The 18,473-nt window shown below is 43.3% G+C and overlaps 1 protein-coding gene across 1 annotated transcript in view; it reads right to left on the reverse strand.

The window, feature by feature from the left end:
* IFT122 (intraflagellar transport 122) overlaps positions 1–18,473 on the reverse strand; it is a gene marked incomplete in the record, with an annotated part of 109,271 nt that overhangs the window by 36,594 nt on the left and 54,204 nt on the right. Inside the window, 4 exon segments of the mRNA XM_073591881.1 lie at positions 787–889; positions 4,875–5,015; positions 8,860–8,962; positions 11,167–11,338. Coding sequence (XP_073447982.1) covers positions 787–889; positions 4,875–5,015; positions 8,860–8,962; positions 11,167–11,338 — 519 coding nt within the window.

Here is an 18,473-nt window from a genome sequence, read left to right on the forward strand (position 1 = left end):
GAATATGTTGTTCAGTTTTGGGCACCAGTTCACAAAAAGGATATCGGGGAACTGGAGAAAGTGCAGAGAAGAGCAACCAAACTGATAAGAGGCATGGAGGAGCTCAGCTATGAGGAAAGATTAGAGGAGCCAAATTTACTGTATTCTCTCTTGAGAAGAGGAGATTAAAGGGGGATATGATCACTATGTGTTAATACATAAGGGGGGATACGATTTCCTTGTATCATACATAAAGAGGAATATGATCACCATGAATAAATACATAAGGGGGATATGATTTCCTTGTATCATACATATTAAAACAAAAGGGGTGGCCTCTATAGATAACCATATGTATAAAAACTAATAACAGTATGAAAAAATTAAAAATACTAAAAATTAGTGGAATAGAGATTTTTGGGAACCTGGTCCCCTATCGAGGTTCACCAAAGGCAAAGGAGCAAGTGGACTATCTCGGTACAGTACAGAAAACATACAAATTGAATATGTAGACAGACATGAAAAGTCCACCCAGACTCCAGCCCCCTGCCTTGTCAATCTCCCCAGTTGCCGCGGGAGGCTCCTCTGGGTACGCCCTGTGCTCTAGCTGCACTGGGACTTGGGTAAGCAGCTGTTCATTAATATAAAACCTTTCTTCCCCTCTTCCATTGAACTGTATTATCTTTGAAAAACATAGAAACTTCTGATGCATAATAAGGGCAGAATATGGCAAAAGGAAATGAGGGATTTGGGGGGCTTTGGGTCAGTCATAGGTCCCCTTTGTTTTTTTTTTTCATAGTCAGATACTCAACTGTATATCTCTGTATGGAGTGGTAGACATGGTAGAGCTCGGCCAGATGCTGGAAATAGTGAAACTTCTGTAACATGGCTTCCTGTTTCTTCTCTTCATCTGCAGGAAGAAGTCAACAGTGAATCATTAACACAACATGCAGCTTCCTATATAGCCTGCAGATTTTGGATTCAGTGTGATAAGTCAAAGAGTGACATTACAAAGCCTCTGATCACAAATAGAAAAAAAGATTTTGTGCAAAGCTTGTGCTGTACAATTCCTTGTAACTGCAACTAAGTGGACTATTTATTTACAAAATGGTGAAGTTGACTTTCACCAAACATTCTCTGGTGGAGAATCAATCGCTGTCATTTAAAAAAACGCATGGACCTACAAAGCTCACCTGCAGAGAATGTTTGCTGAATGTCAGATTCACTGCTCTATAAATATGTCCCTATGGGTGGATTTAGATGTGCTGTTTAAATCTGCCTCTCCTCTGAAGCGAGATTGGTGTTCAGATTGCTTTTCAGAAGGTGATTAACAGCTGCCTCCTTAACCCCATTTTTCCCAATAAACGCTGCACAAACATGTGCCTTGCGTGAGGCGTTTACAGCACTTCCCCGTTCCCCCACATGGGTCATGGTCAATGGGCTTGCCGCCCACAGATTGCTATGTTTTGGTATTTTTTTCCTGTGGGTGCGAAGTGAAGCATTGCGACCACGGAATGTAAACACCCCCCGCCCCCATCGGCTGCTTATTGCATAATATCAAATAATGCCCCCCGTCGGATAGTGCCTCAGACGGGTCTGTGCATGCGCAGGGCACAACATCACCCCAGCTGATATGTTGATCAGCTGGCGTGACGTCAACACAGCGCATGCGCAGAGCGTCGGAGGCATTATCCGACGCTCTGCAAAGCACCGAGGGAGAACGTTATGGTCAGATTCGGCCTCGCCGTTGTGGGGTGGGTTTCAAACAGGGCTGCGCTGTGCGGCAGAAATGTGAAGTAAATCTCAGGGGTGGATGGATTAAAAAACAATTCCTTTGGCAGAAAAGACAGCTCCCATATACAGTTGTGTGAAAAAGTATTTGGCCCCTTCCTGATTTTTTATTTTTTTTTGCATATTTATCACAATTAAATGATTCAGATAATCAAACAAATTTTAAGATTACACAAAGATAACCCGAGTAAATCCAAAGATGCAGTTTTTAAAATTATTATTTCATTTATTAAGGGAAAAAAGCTGTTCAAACCTGCCTGGCCCTATGTGAAAAAGTAATTGCCCCCTCCCATGCTGAATCATGAAATGAACTGTGATTAACCACAATTTTTTTGGAAAGCCGAGTTAAATTTCACTTGCCACACCCAGGCCCGATTACTGCCAGACCTGTTGAATCAAGAAATCACATAAATAGAAGATGTCTGACAAAGTGAAGCACGCTAATAGATCACAAAAAGCCACACATCATGCCACAAAAAAAATCAAGAACAAAATTAGAAACAAGCATGTATCGGTCTAGGAAGAGTTTCAAAGCCATTTCTAAGGCTTTGGAACTCCAATGAACCACGGAGAGAGCCATTATCTACAAATGGCGATAACATGGAACAGTGGTGAACCTTCCCAGGAGTGGCCGGCCTTCAAAAATGACTCCAAGAGCACGACGACGACTCATCCAGGAGGTCATAAAAGAACCCAGAACATCATCTAAAGAACTGCAGGCCTCGCTTGCCTCAGGTGTTCATGGATTCAACAACAAGAAAGAGACTGGGCAAACATGGCATCCATGGGAGAGTTCCAAGGCCAAAGCCGCTGCTGACCAAAAACAACACAAAGGCTCATCTCACATTTACCAAACAACATCTTGATCATCCCCAAGACTTTTAGGCAAATATTCTGTGGACTGATGAGACAAAAATTTTACTTTTTGGGAGGTGTGCGTCTCGTTATGGCATAAAACTAATCCAGCATTTCATAACAAGAACATCCTACCAACAGTCAGACATGGTGGTGGTAGCGTGATGGTCTGGGGCTGCTTTGCAGCTTCAGGACCTGGACTACTTACCATAATTGATGGAACCATGAATTCTGAGCTCTACCAGAAAATCCTGAAGAAGAATGTCCGGCCATCAGTTCCTGACCTCAAGCTCAAGTGCATTTGGGTTATGCAGCAGGACAATGATCCGAAACACAACAGCAAGTCCACCTCCAAATGGTTCAAACAAAGTAAAATGTTGGTTTTGGAGTGGCTTAGTCAAAGTCCGGACTTAAATCCAATTGAGATGCTGTATTATGACCTCACACGGGCCGTTCATGCTGAAAAGAAACCTCCAATGTGGCTGAATGAAAACAATTCTGCAAAGAAGAGTGGGCCAAAATTGCTCCACAGCGATGTGAAAGACTCCTTGCCAGTTATCGCAAACTCTTCATTTCAGTTGTTGCCGCCAAGGGTGGCACAACCAGTTATTAGGTTTAGGGGGCGATTACTTTTTCACATAAAGCCAGGCAGGTTTGGACAGCCTTTTTTGCCTTAATAAATGAAGCCATCATTGAAAAAACTGCAATTTGTATTTATTCGGGTTATGTTTGTGTAATAATAAAATTTGTTTAATGATCCAAGTCATTTAAGTGTGACAAATATGCAAAAAAAAAAAAAAAAAAAATCAGAAAGGGGGCAAATACTTTTTCACACAACTGTATGTATTTATTATATGTATTCAGCTGTTTGCCTGGAGTTCAGGTTTAAGTTATTGCAATGTATTTGCTTGTTTTTTTCTAAGTTTGTAAGTTACTAAGCTTGTAGCCAAACTATTTTCAATTGTGTATAGCGTGGACAAGGACTAGAACCCCCGTCATGTTTCTGTTTGTGTACCAGATTTTCCCCTTCTTCCTGTGTGGTCACCAGAACAGCACTGCACTCCTATCAATAAAATGTATATAACACCATAATAGAAAATGTATAGATTTCAGCGTGCAGTGACAGGAGCTGACCCATCCACAGAACTGAGCGGTGATCATATTGCTGACCGCCGCACACAGATGTACGTCGGCAGAATGGAACAGGCAGGCAAAAGGTATGGCCCTTTAAATTTTCCGCCTTTCGGACTCGATGTTCTCCGGCGGCCCGTGATTGCGGTGTGGAGAGGTAGAACAGGGGGATGCCTATGTAAACAAGGCATTTCCCCATTCTGCCTTGTGTCATGACAGAGATCTACTTCTCCCTGTCATCGGGAGCAGTGATCGCTGTCATGTCCAAGGTAGCCCCTCCCCCCTACAGTTAGATTAATTCCCTAGGACACACTTAACCCCTTCATCACCCCCTAGTGGTTAACCCCTTCCCTGCCAGTGTCATTTACACAGTAATCAGTGCATTTTTATAGCACTGATCGCTGTATAAATGACAATGGTCCCAAAATAGTGTCAAAAGTGTCCGATGTGTCCGCCATAATGTCTCAGTCACGATAAAAAAAAAAAAAAAAAAATCGCAGATCGCCGCCATTACTAATAGAAAAATTTATAATAAAAATGCCATAAAACTATCCCCTATTTTGTAGACGCTATAACTTTTGCGCAAACCAATCAATATACGCTTATTGCGATTTTTTTTTTAAACAAAAATATGTGGAAGAATACATGTCGGCCTAAACTGAGGAAAAAACTTGTTTTTTTATATATTTTTGGGGGATATTTATTATAGCAAAAGGTAAACAATAATGCTTTTTTTTCAAAATTGTCGGTCTTTTTTTGTTTATAGCACAAAAAATAAAAAACCGCAGAGGTGATCAAATACCACCAAAAGAAAGCTCTATTTGTGGGAAAAAAAGGACATCAATATTGTTTGGGCGCAACGTCGCATCGACTGCGCAATCGTCAGTTAAAGCGACGCAGTGCCGAATCGCAAAAAGTGCTCTGGTCAGGAAGGGGGTAAAATCTTCTGGGGCTGAAGTGGTTAATTATATTTCTTAGATAGGTGGATAAAAAATAAATAAATAAAAACAAATCATAATATATTGGATGTCTTTATATTACTCTTTTTCAGCTAACATTAGATCATTTTAGGGCAACATTTCTAGTAAACAAATCATTTCAACAAAATTTCTACGCACCTTGTGCAATTTCCAGACACTGCATGGACAGCATCCAGTAATAATAAGAAGCGTCATTAAACCTGCTTTCCACTACGGCATTATGGGTAAGCTGCTCCAGCACTCGGACAGCTTCATCCTGGCGACCGGCTTTGTGGAAGGCTGCGGTACAGAAGAGACAAGTGTAGCTTTCAAAACCCAATTTTATATTATACTGAACACATGATATATATACAGTGCATCCGGAAAGTATTCACAGGGCTTCACTTTTTCCACATTTTAGGTTACAGCCTTATTCCAAAATGGAATGAAATCATTGCTTTGCTCAAAATTCTACAAACATTACTCCATAATGACAACATGAAAGAAGTTTGTTAAAAATCTTTGTAAATTTATTAAAAGAAAAAGACGAAAAAAAATCCCATGTAGATAAGTATTCACACCCTTTGCTCAATACTTTATTGAAGCACCTTTGGCACCAATTACAGCCTCAAGTCTTTTTGAGTATGATACTACAAGCTTGGCACACCTATTTTTGGGGAATTTCAATTGGGTTCAAGTCTGGGCTCTGGCTGGGTCACTCAAGGACAGTCACAGGGTTGCCCCGTAGCCACTCCTTTGGTATCTTGGCTGTGTCCTTAGGGTCGTTGTCCTGTTGGAAGATGAACCTTCGCCCCAGTCTGAGGTCCAGAGTGCTCAGGAGTAGGTTTTCATCAAGGATGTCTCATCCTTGATGAAAGGATGCTGCATTCATCTTTCCCTCGATCCTGACTAGTCTCCCAGTTTCTGCCGCTGAAAAACATCCCCACAGCATTATGCTGCCACCACCATGCTTCACTATAGGGATGGTATTGGCCAGGTGATGAGCAGTGCCAGATATGACACTTGCCATTCAGGCCAAAGAGTTGAATCTGTTTCTTCGGACCAGAGAATTTTGTTTCTCATGGTCTGAGAGTCTTTCAGATGCCTTTTGGAAAACTCCATGCGGGCTGTCATGTGCCTTTTTACTGCCTTTTAGAGTGGCTTTTGCCTGGCCACTCTGCCATAAAGGCCTGATTGGTGGGGTGCTGCAGAGATGGTTGTTCTTCTGGAAGGTTCTCCTCTCTACACAGAGAAACGCTGGAGTTCTGTCAGAGTGACCATCGGGTTCTTGGTCACCTCCCTGACTAAGGCCCTTCTCCCCCGATCACTCAGTTTGGCCAACGGACCCGCTCTAGGAAGAGTCCTGGTGGTTCCAAACTTCTTCCATTTATGGATGATGGAGGCCACTGTGCTCACTGGGACCTTCAATGCTGCAAAAAAAAAATTCTGTGCCCTTCCCCAGATCTGTGCCTCCATACAATCCTGTCTCAGAGGTCTACAGACAATTCCTTGGACTTCATGGCTTGGTTTGTGCTCTGACATGCACTGTTACCTGTGGGACCTTATATAGACAGGTGTGTGCCTTTCCAAATCATGTCCAATCAACTGAATTTACCACAGGTGTACTCCAATCAAGTTGTAGAAACATCTGAAGGATGATCAGTAGAAACAGGAGGCACCTGAGCTCAATTTTGACTGTCATGGCAAAGGCTGTGAATACTTATGTACTGTACATGGGATTTTTTTCATTTTTTAATAAATTTGCAAATATTTCAAACAAACTTCTTTCATGTTGTCATTATGGGGTATTGTTTGTAGAATGTTGAGGAAAACAATGAATTTAATCCATTTTGGAATAAGGCTGTAACATAACAAAATGTGGAAAAGTGAAGCGCTGTGAATACTTTCCATATGCACTATGTATGTATATATACAGTATCTCACAAAAGTGAGTACACCCCTCACATTTTTGTAAATATTTTCTTCTATCTTTTCATGTGACAACACTGAAGAAATGACACTTTGCTACAATGTAAAGTAGTGAGTGTACAGCTTGTATAACAGTGTAAATTTGCTGTCCCCTCAAAATAACTCAACACACAGCCATTAATGTCTAAACTGATGGCAACAAAAGTGAGTACACCCCTAAGTAAAAGTTTCCAAATTGGGCTCAATTAGCCATTTTCCCTCCCTGGTGTCATGTGACTCGTTAGTGTTACAAGGTCTCAGGTGTGAATGGGGAGCAGGTGTGTTAAATTTGGTGTTATCGCTCTCACTCTCTCATACTGGTCACTGGAAGTTCAACATGGCACCTCATGGCAAAGAACTCTCTGAGGATCTGACTAAAAGAATCATTGCTCTACATAAAAATGGCCTAGGCTATAAGAAGATTGCCAAGACCCTAAAATTGAGCTGCAGCACGGAGGCCAAGACCATACAGAGGTTGAACAGGACAGGTTCCACTCAGAACAGGCCTCGCCATGGTCGACCAAAGAAGTTGAGTGCACGTGCTCAGCATCATATCCAGAGGTTGTCTTTGGGAAATAGACGTATGAGTGCTTCCAGCATTGCTGCAGAGATTGAAGGGTGGGGGGGTCAGCCTGTCAGTGCTCAGACCATACGCCACACAGTGCATCAAATTGGTCTGCATAGCTGTCACCCCAGAAGGAAGCCTCTTCCAAAGACGATGCACAAGAAAGCCCGCAAACAGTTTGCTGAAGACAAGCAGACCAAGAACATGGATTACTGGAACCATGTCCTGTGGTCTGATAAGACCAAGATAAACTTATTTGGTTCAGATGGTGACAAGCGTGTGTGGGGGCAACCAGGTGAGGAATACAAAGACAAGTGTGTCTTGCCTACAGTCAAGCATGGTGGTGGGAGTGTCATGGTCTGGGGCTGCATGAGTGCTGCCGGCACTGGGGAGCTACAGTTCATTGAGGGAACCATGAATGCCAACATGTACTGTGACATACTGAAGCAGAGCATGATCCCCTCCCTTCAGAGACTGGACCGCAGGGCAGTATTTCAACATGATAACGACCCCAAACACACCTCCAAGATGACCACTGCCTTGCTAAAGAAGCTGAGGGTAAAGGTGATGGACTGGCTAAGCATGTCTCCAGACCTAAACCCTATTGAGCGTCTGTGGAGCATCCTCAAACAGAAGGTAGAGGAGCGCAAGGTCTCCAACATCCACCAGCTCTGTCATGTTGTCATGGAGGAGTGGAAGAGGACTCCAGTGACAACCTGTGAAGCTCTGGTGAACTCCATGCCCAAGAGGGGTAAGGCAGTGCTGGAAAATAATGGTGGCCAAACAAAATATTGACACTTTGGGCCCAATTTGGACATTTCCACTTAGGGGTGTACTCACATTTGTTGCCAGCGGTTTACACATTAAAGCGGAGTTCCACACAAAAATGGAACTTCCGCTTTTCGGAACCCTTCCCCCCTCCGGTGTCACATTTGGCACCTTTCAGGGGGGAGGGGGGTACAGATACCTGTCTAAGACAGGTATTTGCACCCACTTCCGGCATAGACTCCCATGGTAGTCTACGCCTCTTCCCGTCCCCACCGCGCTGTCTCCTGGGAAACACACAGCTCCCAGGAGAGAGCGGGGACCACTTGGGACGAGCAGCGTGACTCGCGCATGCGCAGTAGGGAACCGGGAAGTGAAGCCGCAACGCTTCACTTCCCGATTCCCTCACCTAGGATGGCGGCAGCTGCCGAGAACCGAGCGGGTTCTTGGCGTCGCCTGCCGACATCGCTGGACCCTGGGCCATGTATTAAAAGTCAGCAGCTGCAGTATTTGTAGCTGCTGGCTTTTAATATTTTTTTTTTTTTGGCGGTGTGGGTGGACCCCTGCTTTAATGGCTGGGTGTTGAGTTATTTTGAGGGGACAGCAAATTTACACTGTTATACAAGCTGTACACTCACTACTTTACATTGTAGCAAAGTGTCATTTCTTCAGTGTTGTCACATGAAAAGATAGAAGAAAATAGTTACAAAAATGTGAGGAGTGTACTTATTTTTGTAAGATACTGTGTTTATATTTTATATATATATATATATATATATATATATATATATATATATATATAACACACACATACACACATAATAAAATTTAAAAAGGTTTACTTACCCTTCTGAGCTTCCTCAAAGCGGTCATTCTCTGCCAGCCACTGGGCATATGGGACATATACCTCGTCCTTATATTCTGGATATTTCTCTACCAGGAGGAAGGCCTGAGAATTTAAATAAAGCATGTAAGCCGCAGACTAGCAAAACAAATGGCTGCCCTGCTGTTTAGTCTAAACACACAGTGCCAATTATTATTATTCAGGATTTATTAAAGAAAGAACTTGTGACTGAAGAGTTGCCAGCAGAACGATTTGCTGACTTTCTAAATTTCTACCAGAAAAATGACAGATGGAAAGTGTCTGGTTCATTTGGACAATACAGACACTTTTCATTACATTAGCTTCTAAAAATTAGCTGCTATAAAAACTGGAAGTGCAGGAACCGAAAAGTGTGTTACACACCAACATTCCAGGAATAACCCCTTTTGCTTTGTCTATTCGGCTTTAACCCTCCATCCCGAGGAGCATTAACAACATGGCCAAAAGTCTGTGGACAGCATGCCACACTTATATGAGCCTGTTGGACATCCCATTCCAGGACCTCGGATATTAATACTTTTTGTTTCAATAGTTTTTATTTGGTTTTAACAAATAGAGAACACGCAAAAGTTTTCTTTTAGTTTTCTTTTACTTTTAATGATATCGGTAAACCGGACAAATGGAGAGGGCGAATGTCTTTAACGGGGAGCACAGACAGCAAAACAATAAAAAATAAAACTGACAGGTGTTCTAATCGTGCTCCACTCTATCCAAAACAAAAAAAGTTTTGGCTTTAGTTGTACTTTAAGCGTAGACAGAGGAGGCCAAAAGTTTTGAGAAGGACACAAATAATAATTCTCACAAAGTCTGCTGCCTCAGTCTTTATGATGGAGATTTGCATATACTCCAGAATGTTATGAAGAGTGATCGGATGAATAGCAATTATCTGCAAAGTCCCTCTTTGCCATGAAAATTAACTTAATCCCATAAAAAAACATTTCCACTTCATTTGTGAAGAAGGCTTCAGGGCGCCCAAGAAAGTCCAGTAAGTGCCAGGACCGTCTCCTACAGTTAATTCAGCTGCGGGATCGGGGGCACCACCAGTACAGAGCTTGCTCAGGAATGGCACCAGGCAGATGTGGAGACATCTACAGGCACAGTGAGGAGAAGACTTTTGGAGGATGGCCTGGTGTCAAGAAGCAATGAAGCCACTTCTCTCCAGGAAAAACATCAGGGACAGACTGATATTCTGCAAAAGGTACAGGGATGGGACTGGTGAGGACTGGGGTAAAGTAATTTTCTCTGATGAATCCTCTTTCTGATTGTGTGGGGCATCCTGAAAAAAGCCTTGTCCGGAGAAGAAAAGGTGACGCTACCATCAGTCCCGTGTCATGCCAACAGTAAAGCCTCCTGAGACCATTCATGTGTTGGGTTACTTCTCAGCCAAGGGAGAGGGGGCTCACTCATAATTTTGTCTAAGAACACAGCCATGAATAAAGAATGGTACAAGAACATCCTCCGAGAGCAACTTCTCCCAATCATCCAAGAACAGTTTGGTGAGGAACAATACCTTTTCCAGCATAGAAAAAGAGAAAAACTGCGCTAGACTTAGATTATTAAATAGTGAAACCAACAAAGGCAGTAGCTCAAATGTGGGATACACACAAACATAGACAGATAAAATAGAGGAGAGCTGCACCAATAACAATGTGTATATTAACATTAGTGAAAACAATAGTCCATATATTCAGCCCTCCAATACCACCACAGTGACTCCACACATTGAAAAAAGTGCCCGACCACCGTATTAAAGGCCTGCTTACCAGATAACAAGCAAAAAGGGCGTTTGGCTGTAACCCAGCCGCGGCCTTTAGCTTGCAATGATGACCACTGGACACACACACAGGAACCGGACCTTTTGGCTGACAACCCCCTAAGCGTTTCACAAATTCGTAGCCGTACTTGAGGTGTACTCAGGATGGGCTCAGAAAAAAAGAAAAACTGACCATAGCGCGATACCATTTTAACCATTTAATAAAAAAAGTTAGTAATGCACTTACATATAAAAAGGCAGAAATTGCATAAAAACAAATGCCGCCCGGCAAACACAGGAGCCCGTCCTCCTCTTGAACAGCGTGGTGACGTCAGTGCGTGCCCTCCCAGACGCGTTTCGTCATAGGTGACTGAAAACGTCACCTATGACCAATGTGACCCAAAGTTAGACCAATGTAACTATGTAAAAAATATCCATACCTGGAATTTATCTGTCAAACATATAGGTTTCCTAATTTTGGATACAATGCCCTATGAGCACAGCAGTGATCACTTACCTCATCCCAGTGCTGTGTCTCCACATGAAGAAGAACCAAGGCCTTCAGATCCCCAATCTTCATGTAAGTCTCAGCTGCGTAGCCATGGTGCTGCAGCTTTTTAAAATAGTAAGCGCACTTTGACAGCGGTTCCCGCTCGGCCTTGTCCAGCTTCCGCGTGATGTCGATCAACCTGGAAAGTAAATATAAACATTAACCTCATAACAAACTGTAACAGCGATGGTGTGTGTTCTGCAGAAAGCAAGCAGGAATCTAGATTCTTTAGTCCTCGGACTTCAAGCAGCTAAAAGCAGATTTTTATAGTTTGCTGCCATAGACCGTTTGCTGCACATCATATTCTTGCAGCCAACCATAGTTACATAGTAGGTAAGGTTGAATAAAGACACCAATCCATCCAGTTCAAACTGTGTAGGTGTGCATGTTCGTAATCATTTCCCAGCTTCCCTGTATACTGTGCTCACTAAGATACACATCCAAGAGCTTTTTAAAACTAATCAATACTTCCTGCTGACACCACCGATTGTGGAAGTGAATTCCACATCCTTAGCGCCCTGACAGTGAAAAACTGCCTACCCAGTTTAACCACTTCAGCCCCGGGAGGATTTACCCCCTTAATGACCAGGCTATTTTTTGTGATATGGCACTGCGTCGCTTTAACTGACAATTGCACGGTCGTGCGACGTTGTACACAAACAAAATTTATGTCCTTTTTTACCCACAAATAGAGCTTTCTTCTGGTGGTATTTGATCACCTCTGTGGTTTTTATATTTTGCATTATGAACAAAAAAAAAAAAAAAAAAAGCGAAAAGTTTGAAAAAACCCCCCACAATATTTACTTTTTGCTATAATAAATATCCCCCAAAAATTTATATAAATATATATATATATATATATATATATATATATATATATATATATACACACACACACACACACACACACACACACACACACACACACACACACACACACACATATATATATATATATATATATATATATATATATAAAAATATATTTATTTATCAGTTTAGGCCAATATGTATTCTACATATATTTGATAAAAAAATAAAATAAAATCGCTATAAGCGTTTATTGACTGGTTTGCGCAAAAGTTATAGCGTCTACAAAATAGGGGATATATGTATAGAATTTTTATCATTATTTTTTTTTTTTTACTACCCTGTTTCCCCGAAAATAAGACCTAGCGTGATTGTCGGTGATGGCTGCAATATAAGCCCTACCCCCCCAAATAAGCCCTACCCTGTTTCCCCAAAAATAAGCCCTACACTGAAAATAAGACCTACAAGGACTTTAACTAGGGCTTATTTGGGGGGTAGGGCTTATATTGCAGCCATCACCGACAATCAGGCTAGGTCTTATTTTCGGGGAAACAGGGTAGTAATGGCGGTGATCAGCGAATTTTTAGCGGGACTGCGAAATTTCGGCGGACAGATCGGACACGTTTAACACTTTTTTGGGACCATTGACATTTACACAGCGATCAGAGCTAAAAAAATAGCCACTGATTACAGTATAAATGTCACTGGCAGGGAAGGGGTTAACACTAGGGGGCGATCAAGGGGTTAAGTGTTCCCTAGGGAGGTGTTTCTAACTGTGGGGGGAGTGTACTGACAGGGAGTAGAGAGAGATCGCTGTTCCTGATCACTAGGAACAGCAGATCCCTCTCTACTCCCCTGTCAGAACGGGGATCTGTCTGTTTACATTGACAGATCTCCGTTCTGGCTCCCTAAGGAGCGATCGCGGGTGGCGGGCGCGGGCCATGCGCATCGGCTCTGGCGTTGCGGGTGCGCCTGACCCCTATAGCTCTCAAAGCGGCCGACGTACACCTACGGTGATTCGTGCAGCCGTGCCAACCTGCCGCACTATAATGACGGCGGCTGCTTGCTGCAATGTTGCAGTCCCTGGTCGGCAAGCAGTTAAGGTTAAACCGCTTCTCCTCCATTTTAATTTACTGACCCCCATGTCTTATACTTCCTAAGACTGAATAGTTTATTCCCTATGCCAGAATCGCCATTGAGGTATTTGTATATCGCCATCATATCTCCTCTCAAGTGTCTCTTCTCCAGAGAGAATACGTTTAATGCTTGTAGTCAATTCCTTGTAACTGAGGTCCTCCAGTCCCCTTATTACCTTGTTGCCCTTCTCCGGACTCTCTCCAGTTCCTGCACCTCCCTCCTTAGGATTGGTGACCAGAATTAGATGGAAGCAAGGTCCATAAAGACATGGATGAGCGAGTTTAGGGTGGAGGAACTTGACTGGCCTGCACAGAGTCCTGACCTCAACCCGCTAGAACACCTTTGGGATGAATTAGAGCGGAGACTGCGAGCCAGGCCTTCTCGTCCAACATCAGCGCCTGACCCCACAAACGTTTCTGGAAGAATGGTCAAACATTCCCATAGACATGCTCCTAAACCTTGTGGACGGCCTTCCCAGAAGAGTTGAAGCTGTTATAGCTGCAAAGGGCGGAGCCAACTCAATATTGAACCCTACGGACTAAGACTGGGATGCCATTAAAGTTTATGTGTGTGTAAAGGCAGGTGTCCCAATACTTTTGGTAATAGAGTGTATACACCATAGTTTGTGGACTCTATAACTTTCCTACAGACTAAACAATATACACTGATTTGGGTTATTTTTTACCAAAGAAATGTAGCAGAATATATTTTTTGGCCTAAATTAATGAAGAAAGATTATTTATTTGCAAAAAATATTTTCTATTTTTTCTTTTTTTTCAAAATTTCTTTTTTTGTATATTTTGCAAAAAATAAAAAAGCCGTGGTGATTAAATACCACCAAAAGAAAGCTCTATAGACTATGATAAAAATACCATATGAGTACAGTGTTGCATGACTGAGTAATTGTCATTCAAAGTGTGACAGCGCTAAAAGCTGAAAATTGGCCTGGGCAGGAAGGTGGGTAAAAGTACCCGGTACTGAAGTGGTTAAATACACAAAAAATGGTGAACGTCTTGCTCATTTTAGTAAATTCTCCCCCTTTTTTTCCCGTACAAAATTTTAATTTCTATTCCTCCGCCTCCATTTCTTCGCTGTAGTTAGTAAATAAATACATTTTAAGATGAATAGAAAAAAAAAAAAAAAAAAAAAAAAAAAGATGTTTTGTAATATAAACTAAAAATGAAAGAACATTTAATTTGGAAGATCGATTGAACCAACCAAAAGCTATCGATTAATTTCAGGAACAAGTGTACAGAGAGGACTGCGCAGGAATTTCCCACAATGCTCCGGTGCGCAGAAGGTTAATCAGAGAGCAATCCTAGGGGCTCCTTTCCCTTTTCCTTGCTACCAGGAAACGCACCATCATTCAGCTCCACATTCATTTTTATTACCCTTAAAACTCACCTATAAATCTCCAGAGATGGCTTTATGAGCAGAGAAAGAAGTACAAACTGCAGAGCTGCTTATAAATGGAGACAGCACAGCGATGTAACCTGATAGAGGGTCTCCGTGTAACAAAAAGGAGACACTGAAACCTTTACAGAGAACGGACTGTCATTTTAAAGGTTCCTTTTTTTTTAATATATATATAAAAGTGATCAACAGAATGTAGATAATCCTATAAAAGTGTTAAAGTGACCCTGTCACTCACTGAAATAAGTTGAGGATAGTGGATTGATAATACTGGAACCGTATGATTATCCTACTTGTATTGTTATCGTAAAATATTATATTGGTGTAAATCAGTGCTCTCCAAACTTGCCTTTATCTGGCCCTTGGGGCACTATTCCTCCTATCGACTCCAACGATGGGGCACCATTCCTCCCACCGATTCCAACCATGGGGCACCATTCCTCGAACCGATTCCAACGATGGGGCACCATTCCTTCCACCGATTCCAACGATGGGGCACTATTCCTCCCATCGACTCCAATGACGGGGCACCATTCCTCCCACCGATTCCAACGATGGGGCACCATTCCTCCCACCGAATCCAACCATGGGGCACCATTCCTCCAATGATGAAGCTCCATTCCTCCCACTGATTCCAATGATGGGGCAGCATTCTTCCCACCTACTCCAATGATAGGGCACCATTCTTCCCACCGACTCCAATGATGGGGCATCATTCCTCCAACTGACTCAAACGATGGGGCTCCATGCCTCCCACCGATTCCAACGATGGGGCTCCATGCCTCCCACCAATTCCAACGATGGGGCTCCATGCCTCCCACCAATTCCAACGATGGGGCTCCATGCCTCCCACCAATTCCAACGATGGGGCTCCATGCCTCCCACCAATTCCAACGATGGGGCACCATTCCTCTCACTGATTCCAATGACGGGGCACCATTCCTTCCACCGATTCCAACGATGGGGCGCCATTCCTCCAACCAATTCAACGATGGGGCTCCATTCCTCCCACCGATTCTAATGATGGGGCACCATTCCGCCCACCAACTCCAAAGATGAGGCACCATTCATCCCACCGACTCAGACGATGGGGCACTAATTCCCCTAATACCAAAGACAGGACACCGTTTACTCCCACTTATGCCAGGACATTTTCTACTCCCACTGGCCATGGTCCCCCCTCCCCTGGAGTTTGAAGGACATTAAACTGGCCCTTTGTTTAAAAAGTTTGGAGACCCCTGGTGTAATTAATCTGGTTCCTGGGCAGGAGGCTTGCTACACCCCAGAGGATCTCTACAGTCTCCTTGGTTTGTAGCATAATGTAACAAGAATTGAAAATGAAGTGCCACACCACTGCTAAGAGGTGCAGCTAAACTTTAATAATTTAAAAGCCAGGGGTACAATCCAAAAAGTAGCCCATGCATTTCATGGGTCCAAGTACCCTCTTCATCAGGGCTTGACTGGCAACAATGTGAACAAACCAGAAGTGAAGTGGACCTACAACTGCATTAATTCCAGCGTGAATTACAAGTACAGGCTTTATCCTGATGAAGGGGGTGCTTGGACTCATGAGACGTGTGGGCTGCTTTTTGGATTATACCCGACTTTTAATGGAATAAACGGGGCCGATCCTGGGCGGGTGCACCGCGCCCCGGCGCTGCAAGCTGCTGCAGAGGAGGGGCGCCGAAGCTGTGGAACTCACGTCATTTGACTTGCCTGTGACGTCAGAGGCCGCGGCCGCCCCAGCATTCAGAGCGCACCGCCAGAGGGAGGGGAGCGGAGCATATCTGAAGAGAGCTGCCTGAGCCTGCCTGTGAGTGACTGAGGTGAGCAGCTGTCCACCTGCACTGCACCATCATAGCACCTGCCGGCTGCCGCTGCCTGACACTGTGTCTGTTCTGGAGGCTCGGAATTGACCCTCGACCTCACCCTTTAAGTTGTGCCCATCAAACGCAGCCACTGTGCACATAAAACGCAGCCACTGTGCCAACAAACGCAGCCACTGTGCCAATAAATGCATTATACACAGAGGGGAGTGTCTGGAGAGAGGGGGCGGCGCCATTGCGCACCGCTCCTAAAGTGCCCTGCCATTAGAATCAATGGGCAGCACCGCCGAAGCGGGGAGGAGTTTGTAAGATGACCACGCCCGTGTGGGGGCGCCAGAAATATTTCTGCACCCAGGCGCCTGTGACCCTAGGACCGGCCCTGAATAGAGGTATCAGGAACAGAAGCGCAAGACCAAAGATCATTCAGCAGTAATCTTGTGCAGACCTCAGGTTTAAATAGCCCGCTTGGCGGAAGTGAACGTGCCTGCATGTTCAGGGGGTCCCTGGAGCCCATTCATGCTCCATATAAACACTAGACAAGGAACACAGGGCTGCACACTGGTAGTATCACTTCCTTCCTTCAAATTGTATTTCAAACAGAAAAATATTGCCCACCTTCACCTGAAGGACCTACACTAACACGTTTCACCCTTTTGGGCTTACCTGTACATCTCTACAACTAAGCTGCACAGGGTGAAATGCATTAGTGAGGTGGTCCTTCAGGTGGAGACGAAGAAGATGTACTGTTTGTGCAATAAAACTTGCTGAAGGAAATGATACTACCAGTGCATGTCCCTATGTTCCTTATAGGAAAGGTGATGCCGCTCTCCAAGCTCCGTGGAACGTAAAGGAAAACCTCCACCCTCAATAGGAAACAGGTGCAGACTGTGCACAAGTCTAAGTTAGCAAGGAAATCCCGGACTGCTGCACTCTGAAAACGGTCATCTTTATTCAAAATTTGTTAAAATCCAACAAAAGTCATCAGATACAATGGAAGAATAGGGATAGCTAACGCGTTTCACATACAGAGATGCTTACTCATGTTCCTTCTCTATAATTTATATGGAGCATGAATGGGCTTCCAGGGACTAGCACCTTGCGTGTCCACAACATAAGGACGGCATTTTGCTTGAGTCGCACTGGATGCTGGAAATGTCCTTGGGAAAGATTTCTATGGGGCCAGTATGGTTATGAATCTTCTGTCTGTATATGCCTAGAATTCAACAATGATGTAACAACTGTTTGAATGTGCACTGAACTGTATAATGCAAACTAAATGCTCTCTACTGCCTCCTGTTGTGAATATCTGAGAGATTCACTTACTTATGTTTGCTCTGCTTTGTTTGTTAACTTTTTAGATGAAACACCCACTTTGACCAATTATCGTTACCCCTGAAGAAGAGGTCAACCCTTTTGCATACCTCGAAACGTTGGGTTTCTATGATCATTGGGTCTTTACTTACCTGTATCATTGTAATTGGTCATTTTTTCTATACAATTGTTTCTTCCCATTATATGCATCCATTTTATTGTACATACGGTTAGGTCATGTGTAATGATTTTTAGATGTTAAACCAATAAACTACAATACTTTTATACAGAAACCAAAAAATTTTCTACTATTTTCTACTTTATCAGAGGTAACCCCGTTTTAAAGTCCCGTTAGAGGAATCGCACTCCGATAGAGGGTGCTTGTGTTTGACAACATAAGGAGACAGTCTGAACGGTCTGACAGCCTCACCACTTCTGGGCTCCATACATGAAAAACAGTAGTGGCTGTACACGAGATAGGGACCTTAGATTGTAAGCTCCTTGAGGGCAGGCACTGATGTCAATGTACAAATGATTAAAGCACTGCATAAATTGATGGTGCTATATAAATACCTGTAATAAAAATCAATAAGTACATCACAGACAAAAGCTCGAGATGAAGGCCTCATAACAAGTCTTGATATGACTTTAGCTAATGGCACATCTAAAGAAACACAAAATTCCAACCCAATACAGACTTTAAGTTCTAAAAGGCCAACAAGTCATTTTCAATTGAGAAGAAGAAAACACTCATGCGGGCAAAGACAAAAAATAGCT

The sequence above is a fragment of the Aquarana catesbeiana genome, linkage group LG07 (assembly GCF_042186555.1).
Source record: "Aquarana catesbeiana isolate 2022-GZ linkage group LG07, ASM4218655v1, whole genome shotgun sequence".
In the NCBI taxonomy this organism is placed as follows: Eukaryota; Metazoa; Chordata; class Amphibia; order Anura; family Ranidae; genus Aquarana; species Aquarana catesbeiana.